Source organism: Phoenix dactylifera, chromosome 8 (genome assembly GCF_009389715.1).
Source record: "Phoenix dactylifera cultivar Barhee BC4 chromosome 8, palm_55x_up_171113_PBpolish2nd_filt_p, whole genome shotgun sequence".
Lineage (NCBI taxonomy): Eukaryota > Viridiplantae > Streptophyta > Magnoliopsida > Arecales > Arecaceae > Phoenix > Phoenix dactylifera.
In genome coordinates this window covers 16,394,515-16,407,527 of record NC_052399.1, presented here as the reverse complement: position 1 = coordinate 16,407,527, position 13,013 = coordinate 16,394,515, and the positions used below count along the sequence as shown (strand labels likewise).

The following is a 13,013-nucleotide window of genomic DNA, read 5'->3' as shown; positions in this document are numbered from 1 at the left end:
GGTTTACATCAGTGGTGGAAACTAGATCCGCATTTCGTCAATCCAAGAAGTATATTTATAGATGATACAAATGATGAAGGGCTTGTGACTTATTTAATGGAGAGAGAAGGAATAGGCATGATTCTTCTAATCAAAGTGATGAGGCACTAGGAAATAGATTGTTTCCAATGAGTCTCTTACCCTTGGATAATGTGCATCTCTTTTTGAAGGGAAATTGCCCATAAGGATTATTTTCTGTGCAGTATTGACTTGAGGTATTTTATAATTATATTTGTATTTCTTCATCTAGTGCATTAAAAAATTTTCTTCATTTGTCCTTTTTGGCTGTTTGATTATCGTTCATTGGTGCAGACCCACCCTAATAACCTCTGCTGATGCTTGATTCCGACAGTACATATCTTGCCATAAGATTGAAAGCAAAAGAAACAAACTAAATAAAGCCATCCTTGTCGGTTTGGATCATGCACATACGAAAATATCGCTATGTTTCACCTGATCCCTACATGAGATTGATATGGACTACAGAATTGTAGAACCCCCCATGGACGGTAGTACACTAGGGATATGGATAATGCAGGGAACCATTACAAATTAATAATTGGTGTTAGATTTAAATACTATGGTTCCATATGGTTGCGGAGAAAACAAAACCTAAAACTGAGGAGGTTCTTATATTCTAATTCATGCATTTTTTTTAATCTACTCTAGTATTTTATTTTATTTTTGTGCTAAGGTGAGCAAGTCAAACTACACGAGTTCGGATACACCCAATAAAATCAAAAAATAAAACATCACGGAGTATCCTCGGCAGATCTGCATCCCGAGCCCACAACATACCACTCCATCGCCTCAAAGGCCTCAAAGGCCACTCCATCGCCGCCCATCGTCCAAATATCACGCAACAGGGGGTGGTCCTCTCCTAGGCCCCTCGGACCCCTCTGAATCCAATCTATCACGATGACTGAGTCCCCTTCCATGATGATGGAGGTGGACTGCAACACCCGTCGGGCTTAACAAATACCATCTACACTGGTACTTCATTAAAAATCAGAAAGATAGAAATCCATAACTATTATCTAAAATGATATGCAGCATCAAATGGTATCGCTGTCAATATATGGGTTAATGATAGAGGCACTAATAATGGGTCTAATGTCACCAAAATTCACGTGGGGGACCAGTTGGTCTAGGAATGAGACCCAAGTGATGGTTGGGACCAGCTCTTGTTTTTGTCCCATTTCTCTCTTTTGGGCCATGAGCAATGGACGGTTATCTTTTCCTTTCATTCTCTATTTCAAAACAAATGTTTAGAAATAGTAAATTATAAAAAAATTTCTAAAATTAGGAGTAAATTATACTTACATCTAATAGTATGAAATACCTATGATTATCTCTCTGAGATTTATTTTTATCCAATACTTTAACTTATAACTTAATACAACTTTAGTCAAACCATTAACTTTAAATGAGACCCAAATGCCACGTCAGAAATTTTTTTAAAAAATAACCAAAATAATCTTACATGATATAACAACCAGATATAAGAAAACGAATGTATCCTCCTTATTCAAAAATAATTTTAACTTTTCATATGATGTAAACGGATTCACTGACGCTGTTAATTCAATTGAGTGTAAGTGACTATGTAGTGATGCCTCTACTTGATCTGAAGCTGTGGGACAATTGAAAGACTTGTTTTTGCACCTCGCCCTTTTCGAAAAGCTGATAAAAAACAACGTTTCGGAGGCATCTTCGATTGATTACAATTTTGGCCTCTCTCATATGCTTACAACCTATCCATAGAATTTTCATTCTTTTCTTCGGAATAGTTTTGAGAAAAGCCTCAAGTCCAGCTAAAGGAATAGTTAAAAGTAGTAGACAGAGAGACGCTCCCTAAGCATACTTTTTCGGATTCAAACTTTTTTTTATTCTTTCTAAGTCTTTTTCTTGCATAGAACAATGCAACTCTTGCAAAAACCAGAATTTTAGTAGTAGGCGGTAGGTTTTATAAATTATTGGGTGTAGATATAATAAACGTAAAACTCGGGCAGGGTTTTAGTAATTTATTTAGATTAAAATATTAAAAATTTGGTGATTGGAGGGCAAACATGCATCTTGGTCATTGTGACGTGTTCATCTATTCTCGGTCAAGCTCTTGGTGGACAGACTAAGACCCCTTCTATAGAATAACGGATGTCTGGAGTGGGGAGCATGGGCATCAGGTTCTATAGGCTCTCTCAAATTTCTATCGAATTTCTGTGGAGTTAAAAGGTTTTTAGTGAAAAAATGCTAATCGTTCAAGTTAGAGTTATATGAAATGCCTTTTTTTTTTTTAAAAAAAAAAAACTAATCGTAAGAGAAGCCGCTCCCACTTTCCGCAATCTGCTCTCTTTTTGAAAACGATGGCCGCTGGTTGGTACGGAGGCGCTACTTGGAGCCAGCTTGCTGAGATTTGAGGTTCATCCGTGGTCCTCTATTATGCTCTTTGAAACATGGTGAGCTAAAATAAAAATAAAAATAAAAATTAGTAAAATAGTAAAAAAATATTTTATAAGGATATACATGCAAGTATCAATTTTGTAAGAATATTTATACAAAATTTAATATTTAGGAGGGTATTCATGCAAAAAAAAAATTATTAAAAGCATAATAGGTATTTTACATAATATTTCTAAAAATGTAGATACTCAGCCAAATATAAGTTATTTCATGGCCAATCAAACATGCAAAAATTACTTTCTGAAGCATCATACATCCGAGTATCAATCTTTTTTTGAAAAATATTTTAGTGAAAAAAATTCTTCCTACGAACCGAATAAATTTATAGTACTTGCTAACGTCTTGACTTAGATTAACTATTATGTCATTAAATGTTATTAAAATAATAAAACTAATCCGGCGTGGAAAATGTTACGCAAAATTGTAGGCACCAACTATTAGTGAGAGGTGGAAAAAGGCATTAGCTAGGCATTAACTATTAGTGAAAAGTACTTTTAGCATGTTTGGTTGACCATGGGAAAGTGACAAATTTTCAAAGTGCTTATGTTTGGTTGGCCATCCACTTTTCTGAAAAAGTTATGTATAATTTCTATTATGCCCTTAATAAAAATTAGGTTTTTAATGCCTCTTTAATGCTTCTTTAATGCGGAATGGCCTTTTTGGGAAAAAATAAAAATAGAGTGATTTTCGCCTTATGGGAAAGACTTTCCCATGAAATATGGCAATCATATTCCCATGAAAATACAACTTTTCCGTCTTTTTTCTTTAAAAACTCCAATCAAATAAGAGGCATCTCATTACTTTTCCGTTGACCACATTTTTCCCCTTCTCTTTCCGCGAACCAAACGAGCCCTTAAGTACATAGAAAGGGCCAAGGCAATATAACCGTATCCATCTATTAGCAATTTCCAATCAGTCCAAGTGCATTACAAAGTGATCCTATGATGCTAGTGACCTCCTGACACAGCATCTATTCTTCTCCAAATTCTTGAAGCATGAGGACAATGCTGTAGTGGACAATTGAACAAGGCACACTCTGCTTTCCTCCTTGGAACCTCTCCCTTTGTTCAGTTTGTTTTTTGTTGCCAACCACACGAATATTTTTTATCTTGCTGCCAGTTCATTTCCATTTGGAAGGCATCCTTCTTATTGGAAGGATGAACATACTCCATGTTTCTGCCAAAAGTTCCTCCATAGTATTTCCTGGCAAAGGCAAAATGTTCGTAGTCCAACTTCCAGCTGAAGCATTCCAGTAATCTGCTACCCCTGCATCCTCATCAATCGTGGAATCGAAGAGGTTCAGGAAAAAAAGTAGAGAGTGAGTGATCACCTAGCCATTGATCTTTTCAAAACAAAATTTCCAAGGTATTCCCAAGTGTATATGAATTTGAGGAGGAGTTCACACATTTGCATATATTCCTCTAGATTATCCTGGTATCGATTTCGATCATCGACACATCCCCCTGGAAATTTAAGATGCCACCAAGTAATTTCTCTTGCGAATTAAAGAGACTACATGTCACCGTTCAGAGTTAATTAATACATGGTTAATTAAACTACTAGAACTTGTGTCCTCGATGGAATACTGCTGACCTACAAAACTCAAACTCAGTACGAGCTCAACACCAAACTAGCCAAGCTGAAACTTGCTTGTTATTCACCAGACATGATGGAGGAATAATAGGTGAGATGTATAAGATGCGCTTATTGGTGGGGACACAGACCACCGTTTCCAGCATGTGTATAGGCGTCGCCGATGTGCATAGCACTTTGGCCCTAGTGTTATTTTCTTGTATATTTTCGTTTATTTATTATGTATTTTCGTCCTTATGTCAGTTGTTGGCTTGTTATGACTATGTTTAGCTGTTGTTGTGAACCATGATGTTGTTGGATCATGGATAGTTCCATGATCACTTGTGGGGATCATGAGTAGTTGCATAGGGGGCTATATATGGAACCCCATGTCTCCTGTTTTAGTTAGAGTATTTTGGAATGAAAACATTGTGTTAACATCTGGTGGATTCCAGATTTTCCCTCCCCTTCCCTTTCTATTCATATTTTCTTCCTTAAATCCCCTGTCCCGCATCAGTTTGGTATCAGAGCCAGCCAGGGCTTTGCCTCTGTGCCAACACCTTGATCCTGTCTGTCTATTTCCCTCCCTGATTCCCTCTCGGTACACCCGTAGCCGTCCTAATCCCCAGAGACCTGGTGTATGGACAGGCTGCCCCTGCTTCATTTGCCGCACGAGTTCTTCACGGAAGACTTTGCACCACAGATGCCGGAGCTTAATGAGTGTCGACGACCAGCGCACAGTGTGAAGAAAAGGGAGAGTCTTATGTCCCTGTTCACCTCCCTCTCGATCGGTTATCACCAGAAGGAGCAAGGAGAGGCTTCTTCTCCTCTGATGTCACCAACCAGTCAGGGGGCTTGTGACCAATTGCCGTCCATTGCAGCAGGCCACAAGGTCCGCTCGGCAACCGTAGCCGCAGAGTCCGGAACCACCTCCCGAAACCGTCGGGAGGTTGAAAAAACACCAGTTAACGGGTAAGTCCCTCACCCGTTACCAGTTCATTAGCCCGGATCCACCCTAGAAAAAAAAAAAAAAGGAGTTGCATGTGAGTTGCATGTGCCCCAACCCACGTGAGGCACACGTGCTTCATCGCACGTGAGTCGCACAAGCTAGTCAAAAAAAAAAAAAGAATACCTCTTATTCTTCTTCACGACCAGCCGCCCGCAGAGCCGCCGAACCGCCTCTCCTCTTCACCGCCAGGTCGTCCTCGTCCGCCAACGCCGCTCACCTGTGCGACCGCACACACCGCTGCCTCGGTCATACCACCACCCCTCCTTCATCTTCTCCGCTGCTTCCATCTTCCACCAACCTTCGAGTCCACCCTATTCTTCGCTCTCCTAGCTCACCGAGGCCTTCTCCCTTCCATACCTCATCCTTAAAACAGTTAAAGCTGTGGGCACAAGGGACAATCATTGGCTTGCGGATTGATTGCTAGCAGTATGTATATGTTTGTTTATTGTGGGTTCGGGTCTACTCTTTCACACGCAAGCAAGAATGATCGTTCTTTTTTCGCAACATCAACTACTGAATTGCATCTTGCATGGATCTCAAAGCGCCCTGAACTTTTTCCATCCGTCTGCCTGGATCTTGAAGTGGTCATCGCAAGTCAAGCAGTTGACGTTATGCAAGAAGATGAACCATTCTTTCACATCCCATTTATTTCCAGGCAGAACAATGATCACATGCACCTCTACGAAGCATCCGGGTTGTATCTTTCGGATGAAAGAATGATTGATCTTCTTCTCCGACATTATCTGTCAGATCACACTCCGTATAATCTCAAAGTAATCAGTACGTTTCCATTCGCCGATCTGCACAGATTTCAAACCAACCATTTTATGCCCCCTCAATACATCGGGAAAAAAAGGCAACATGTACCGCGGTACAGCGGATGCATTGATGCTTTACAGTACACGCGCATGGGCGGTGGGCACCGGCTGCCAAAACGGGCGGCAGCAGAGATGCTTCGTCCGACAATTGGGAGGGACGTTCTTCGTGAAATTAGCGGCAATCAGTCACAACGCTGCCAAAAGATTGAGTCGCCGCCGGGTCCGGTCGAACCCCACAGCTACGAGCCTAGGGTCTTTACAGCAGCGGTAAGCTGTCGATCAGATGAAAACTCTATGGTTGTTGTTGCTTATTATTGGCGAAAGAACCAACCACAACAACCATTGCCTGTTTTGCTGTCCCCACATACCTAATCCCTCATGTGTCCATTAATATGCTTCGTTCTCCAGAACGTGTCATGTCTCCAATCTCTTTCTTTCCTTTTCTTTTAATAATTTGATTACCCACTTATAAATTATAGTCAATAAAAATTTCTCACACGATCAACATCCTACTAGGTGTCGGTCAATTTCACATGCACCTACAAGGAGAAGAGAAACAAATAAGCTTTGGAATTAAAGCCCACCGAGAGAACTTAAAAAGGTGTGGATAAAAAGTAAATTAATCCTAAATGCCGCTTATAAAACAGAAATATTTACCCGTAATGTCAACGTTTCATCGTTCCTATATATTGCATCACTTCCTAGTCTTTTTATGCCACGTGATAAAAAAAATTATTATATTAGCACAAAGTATGTAATTTGACACTAGTTATGTAGTGAGTAGATTTTAAATGTATTTATAAACTTAATTAAATAATACTTTCAGACTATTCTTTCTGAACGAGATCCTTAGAATTGATCTGGATCTTAGCCCATATAAACTAGAAGATACTGAAAAACATGCTAATTTAGACTAATCATGAGTTGATCATGATATTCGTAATTGGATTCATGGTACCTGTAAATGGATTTGCATCCTTCGTATGGAAGAATATCAAAACTTAAATAAGAGAGTGCATGAGGATCTATATGAATGTATGTTTAGTTTTACATCAGCTGTATGTTGGATAAATTTTGGATACTTATATAAAATAAAAATACTTAAATAATAATTTTTTCTGCAAATATTGTTAGATCCACGGTAGTCAAAGCGTCCTAGCTTAAGGTAATGCACGGAAGCGGAAATCTTTGCTAATAGGAGTCGTAAGAGCACCCGGTGGGAGCCAGCTCTTGCAGGAAGATATAGACCGCTCACCAAACTGCTGCCACTGCTAACTCACATTCTCCCTCCTATAAACCCCACTGAAGCCTCTTTCTTTTTGCCTCCCCTCCGATCCCTTCCCCTTCTCTAATCCACACCCACCATGGGCTATGGCCGGCTCGGCTCGTCCGAGTCCCTCCCCCCCGTCTCCCAATCGTTACCGAGTCAAACCGGTTCAACTCGCCGCAAGCGCCGGTTCATCCTTCTGGGCCTCCTCGCCGTCGTCCTCCTCATCGCCTCCGGCGTCTCGGTGGGCCTCCTGGTCCGCTCCAGGGCCCGCACCTCCGGTTCAGGCACGAACCGCACCCCGACCCAGGCCATCTCCCAGACCTGCGCCCTGACCAGGTACCCGGCGCTGTGCGTGAGCTCCCTCCTCGACTTCCCCGGCGCCCTCGAAGCCGGCGACCGCGACCTCGTCCACATCTCCCTCAACATGACCGTCCAGCGCGTCGGCAAGGCGCTCTACCAGGCCTCGGCAGTCGCCGGCGTCTCCATGGACTTCCTCGCCCGCTCCGCCTACGACGACTGCATGGAGCTCCTCGACGACTCCCTCGACCAGCTCTCCCAGTCCCTCGCGGTCATCGCTCCAACCGGCTCCCACCCCGCCGGCGCCTCCGACGAGGACGTCCTCACCTGGCTCAGCTCCGCAGTAACCAACCAGGACACCTGCACCGAGGGCCTCGCCGACGTCGCCAACGGCTACGTCCGGGCCCAGATGGAGACCAACCTTAAAGACCTCGCCGAGCTCGTCAGCAACTGCCTCGCCATCTTCTCCGCCGCCAGCCGGAACAAGGATTTCTCCGGCATCCCCATCCAGAACAAGAAGCGGCGCCTCCTCTCCTCCGCCGGCGACGGAGAATTCCCAGAGTGGGTGGGGCGGAGAGACCGGAGGCTGCTCCAGGTCCCGGCGGCCAAGATCCAGGCCGACATGGTGGTGGCCAAGGACGGTAACGGGACCCACAAATCGATCGCCGACGCCGTCAAGGCCGCCCCCGAGCTCAGCGCCCGCCGCATTATCATCTACGTCAAGGCCGGCCGCTACGTCGAGAACATCAAGGTCGGCCGGAAGAAAACAAATCTGATGTTCATCGGCGACGGCAAGGGCATGACAATCGTCGCCGGATCCCGCAGCGTCGCCGACAAATACACCACCTTCAGCACCGCCACCTTCGGTATATTACCTCGATTCTTTCTCCATCTTAGCTAAAACAATTCACAATGATCAAATCCTAATGTGTTAAAATGACAGCATCGACGGGGAATGGATTCATAATGAAGGACATGACCATCGAGAACTGGGCCGGGCCAGCAAAGCACCAGGCGGTGGCGCTCCGGGTGGGGGCCGACCAAGCCGTCGTGTACCGGTGCAACATAATCGGCTACCAGGACACGCTATACGTGCACTCCCAGCGGCAGTTCTTCCGGGAATGCGACATATTCGGGACCGTCGACTTCATCTTCGGCAACGCGGCGGTGGTGCTGCAGAATTGCAGCTTGTGGGCTCGAAAGCCGATGGAGAAACAGAAAAACACCATCACGGCGCAGAACAGGAAGGATCCCAACCAGAACACCGGCATCTCTATCCATGCTTGCCGAGTCGTCGCCACGCCGGAGCTGGAGCGGGTGAAATGGACTTACCCCACTTACCTCGGCCGGCCGTGGAAGCTGTACTCCAGGACAGTGTATATGCTATCCTACATGGGAGATCATATCCACCCGGCGGGCTGGCTGGAGTGGAATGGTGCGTTTGCGCTGGATACGCTATACTACGGTGAGTATATGAATTACGGGCCGGGGGCGGCCTTGGGGAAGAGAGTGAAATGGCCGGGATATAGGGTGATAACGTTGCCGGAGGAGGCGAGTAAGTTTACCGTAGCGAAGTTTATCTACGGCTCTTCTTGGCTACCCTCCACCGGAGTGGCCTTCATGGCTGGCTTATCCGTATGATTATCTCATCCGTTTCCCTTCTTTTCTTTCAAACTTTTCTTTTATATATGATCTATAAGCGTATGATGATACTAGGTATATATATATATAGGCTCTTACATATATTTCTTTTTTGTTTCTTTTTTTGTGATTTTTTTTTTGGGAAAGGGAATAATTGCAAGTTGTTTAACGTGTTAATTGTATATTGAAAATCCTGATTCCCAGCCTTTTGCTTTGTTCTCGCTGATGTAACTACTAACTAGGGGAATAAATGCTCTTGTGCCCAATTTGGGATATGTGCTCTCTAAATTTTTGTTCATAATATGTAAAATTCTTTTGGATTGCATCATTGGATACTTCTAATGATAGCACTGGCTCCTAACGAGAATGGTGGTGATCGTATATGCTAATCATAAGACGTTGCATTTGTTTTCAATATTTTTTTATGTTTAGATTAGGTACTGGAAAGCATTACGAATAGGTGATGGATAGGGACACCACGATCTTACGAGATTCCCATGGGTCAAGTAGTTTACGTGGACTAACATACGGCGGATAGGATATAGGAGTAACATGGCCACGGTTGGGAGTTGAATGAAGCCAACAACACAACAGAAGAATGCGAGTGGAGCTCTCGATCGTCACTCGAGCCGAAGGGGTCCATGCTAAGTTTTATACAGGTAGTTATTTTATCTAATTTACCAGCCCAAACTTTTTGGGCTCCAACAACCCACAATACCCCAGATCTCATGATGATTGGCGCTGATATCACATCATTTCCTTCCTTCATCTACACTCCTTCGGCTTTCTCTTCCTAACCTTTTACCTTTCACCCATGGGAGGAAGATGCCAAAGGGTAAAGCTGAAAAGGGTTGCAGAAAGATGCAGTGGAAAAAGTCTCCAGGAGTGTAATGAAGTTTCCAAGTGGAACCTCCCTTTCCAAATGATATAAGTTCACATGATTCCCCCCCCCCCCCCCCCCCCCTCCTCTCTCTGACCTCATTTACACTGTGCGGTGTCGGTGGAAGGCTCGCTAGGCGTATGAAATGAAAGCCTATTGGGCAGTGGTGCGACTATTGGGAGGGTTAGAACTTAGAATTTAATTGGGGTGAGTGGGAGTTGATTTGATGCTGATGAGACCACGCTGTGCTAGTGCTTTCTAAATGACAATTCCTGAATCCAACCATATAGTTATCGGTGCGCTTGTGTTTCTCCTCGAGCAAGCATCATGGCACGCTGTTGGCCCCCATGCATGAACAGACGTTCAGCTCTGAATGGGAGGAATATTGTATGCACCAGTGAATTCGTACTCGGCGTTCCAGGAGAATTAAAAGCACATTCTCTTCCTCGCGGAGAAAGGATAGAAGTAAAACTTACGTGGGCTCCGTCTTGATGCTAAGAAAGTGGTGCAAAGGAAATAAAGAAAGAAATAGAAACTAGTGATGCCTCCTTCAGATGTTACCTATATAATTTGGATCTGAACCTTCGTTTTCATTTCTACTATACTCCATCAATATAGTAAGCCATGATGTTGTGTGGCATAGACTGCTACAATTAATCACGCAGTTTAAAGTTCGTAAGAGATAAAAGTTATAAAAACTAATTTCTAGAAGTTTCTAATTTATACAAACTTTAGAAAACCGGATGGATTTCGACAAAAGATAAAATGGCATTCACTATTTCCGAATCCCGCAATCCTCTGTATTCCAACTTGATCGACTCATTCTTGAAAATGACATGTTCTGATGATTTTATGCTTAAAATTAAATGTCTATTAGCTATCAAGTTGTAGAAAATTCCATTGCTTTTCTTCTCCATATTTGCTTGTAACCATGTTCAAGTGTACATCTTTAAGATGGTATAAGTGTATTTTTTTGCCACAGATAGGCAATTTTGTTAATAATCCTCGTACCAGTACTGTCTCCAGAACTCAAGCAGGTATTAGCGTCCATTGAGGTGGTTCAACTGTCACCATTAAGGCGAGGATACATGTACTCACAATTCAAGCGTACACTTAGATGTACGAGCACTGACCGCTGGCAAGTGCTATCTCTTCCTGGTCCACATACCGTTGGTTCACGTGCAGGCACATTGCATGTGTACAAATTCAAAAACAGACCCACAGCCATGCTGAAACAGGGTTCAAGACTTAAATTTGGTAGGGTAGAACACTCACCATTTATGTGTCTCGCGACAGCCATGATTGATGCCTATCATATGCTGCACAAAAATTAGCATATCCCTTGCGGTGTATGGTCTACGCAATCACGATCGTCGTGCAATACATGGATGGCCATAACTGTAGATCGAGCCTCTCTAGCTAATTCAGTCATGAACTCACACCCAATAATTTTTCACCATGAAAGGTGGATTATAAACACTTCAAATCCCTACTTAAGCTGTCAAAACCAAATTTAGATCAAGGTGGGTGATGTTTATAATGTAAGATATAATCACAAATCACTGGCCATCCGTGCGTGCATTGTGAGATGGTTGTTGATTGGAAAAATAGTGACCTCTTGGTCTCGGCATTTATTCTTGGCAGGGAAGGGAATGTTGCTGTCTGTCCGAATTCAACAGCACCCACTTGACCCAAGTTAGACACAATAATAAGGTACTTAGGGTCCGTTTGAAAACTTGGAATTGAGAAGAAAGTAATGGAAGGGAAGGGAAAGTTAAAAATTTTGATATTTGGGAGTTTTTTAGTGAAGGAAAAGGGAAAGAAAAGGAGGGAATAGGATGAAAAATTTTGGTCTCCAATTCTCTTCTTTCTTTCCTCCCATAAAGTGGGAGGATTTGGAGAGAAAGAAATTGAAACTTAATAAATTTTTGATAATACCTAGTTTATCCTCTACTTATAAGCATGCCCCTTTTATAATAAGGGTATTTTAGTAAAAGTGTTAAAAAGGTATGATTTCTTTTACAAGAAGCGAGGAAAGTCTATTCTATTCCATTCTTTTCTTTTCCCTCCTCATTAAAGTTTTCTTTTCTTTTCTTTTCTCCCCAAAACTCCCAAACGGAGGCTTAATTACCAGAAATTATAGGGGTGGCAAGAGGACTGTGAGACGTACGCCGGCGTGTAGGTCTCGTTCACCTACGCGCCATGTTGGTCCACCACATATGGCATGGTTTCACCAGACCAGTGAAATCACTTGAACTGGCAGCCGGTTGGCTCTTGGTTGTGTTGTAAAAAGCCCAACTCTGTTTTAGCCTCTGCTGTGGCCATGGAAGCCTTTTTGCATTGCATGAGTTGCTTCATCCTAGAGAGATGGGACCCTGCTCCTAAAGAAAGTAGATGTATGTGTTCAGCAAGTGACATTGACTTATTATTCTTCTTCTTTCGCTTTCTTTAATGTGAGGATAAAGAATGGATTCCTGTTATTGTTTCACCTTGGGATCGAGTGGTAGTTACCGATTCATGGAGTCGACCATTTTTAGGGCATCATCAACATGGTAGAATCATCGACCACCATGGAGCGTGATTGGCCTTTACATACATGATAGATGCTGGTATTTCTAAATCTAATAGGGTTAGCCGATTAAATCATTTTATGCATTTTCACATGCATGATGCTCATGCCTGTAGATGATCAAACTCTTACAAAGAAGTGAGCGAACCTAGAAGTCCAATCGGGTCTCGGGAAGGGGAGCCCTAGAGCATAGAAGTCAACAAATCATCCCTGGTTTGTTCAAATTTCCGGTACAGTAGTCAAAGGAGTCAAACAAAAAGAAAGACTTTTGTTGAGAGCAAGCTTCCTATGCCCTTTTCTAATGGTCTAGCTTATGCTTTCTCTATCTCCGGCGAGCTTTCATTTTGCTGCCTCCTAAATAGGACAAGCTCAGTTTCTGTGATGCTCTTTCAGACAGGGAGGGACCCCAGAGTCATAGACCGAGAAAGAAGAGAGCGGATTGGGCCTTGAGTTCTTGA

At 43.0% G+C, this 13,013-nt stretch overlaps 1 protein-coding gene across 1 annotated transcript; it reads left to right on the top strand.

The window, feature by feature from the left end:
* The first annotated feature begins 7,166 nt into the window (after positions 1-7,166).
* LOC103702519 (probable pectinesterase/pectinesterase inhibitor 34) lies at positions 7,167-9,389 on the top strand. Its single transcript, XM_008784985.4, has 2 exons — positions 7,167-8,331; positions 8,409-9,389. Exons 1-2 carry the CDS (start codon positions 7,263-7,265, stop codon positions 9,104-9,106), a joined length of 1,767 nt encoding a protein of 588 aa, XP_008783207.2. The 5' UTR covers positions 7,167-7,262; the 3' UTR covers positions 9,107-9,389.
* Positions 9,390-13,013: the final 3,624 nt, after the last annotated feature.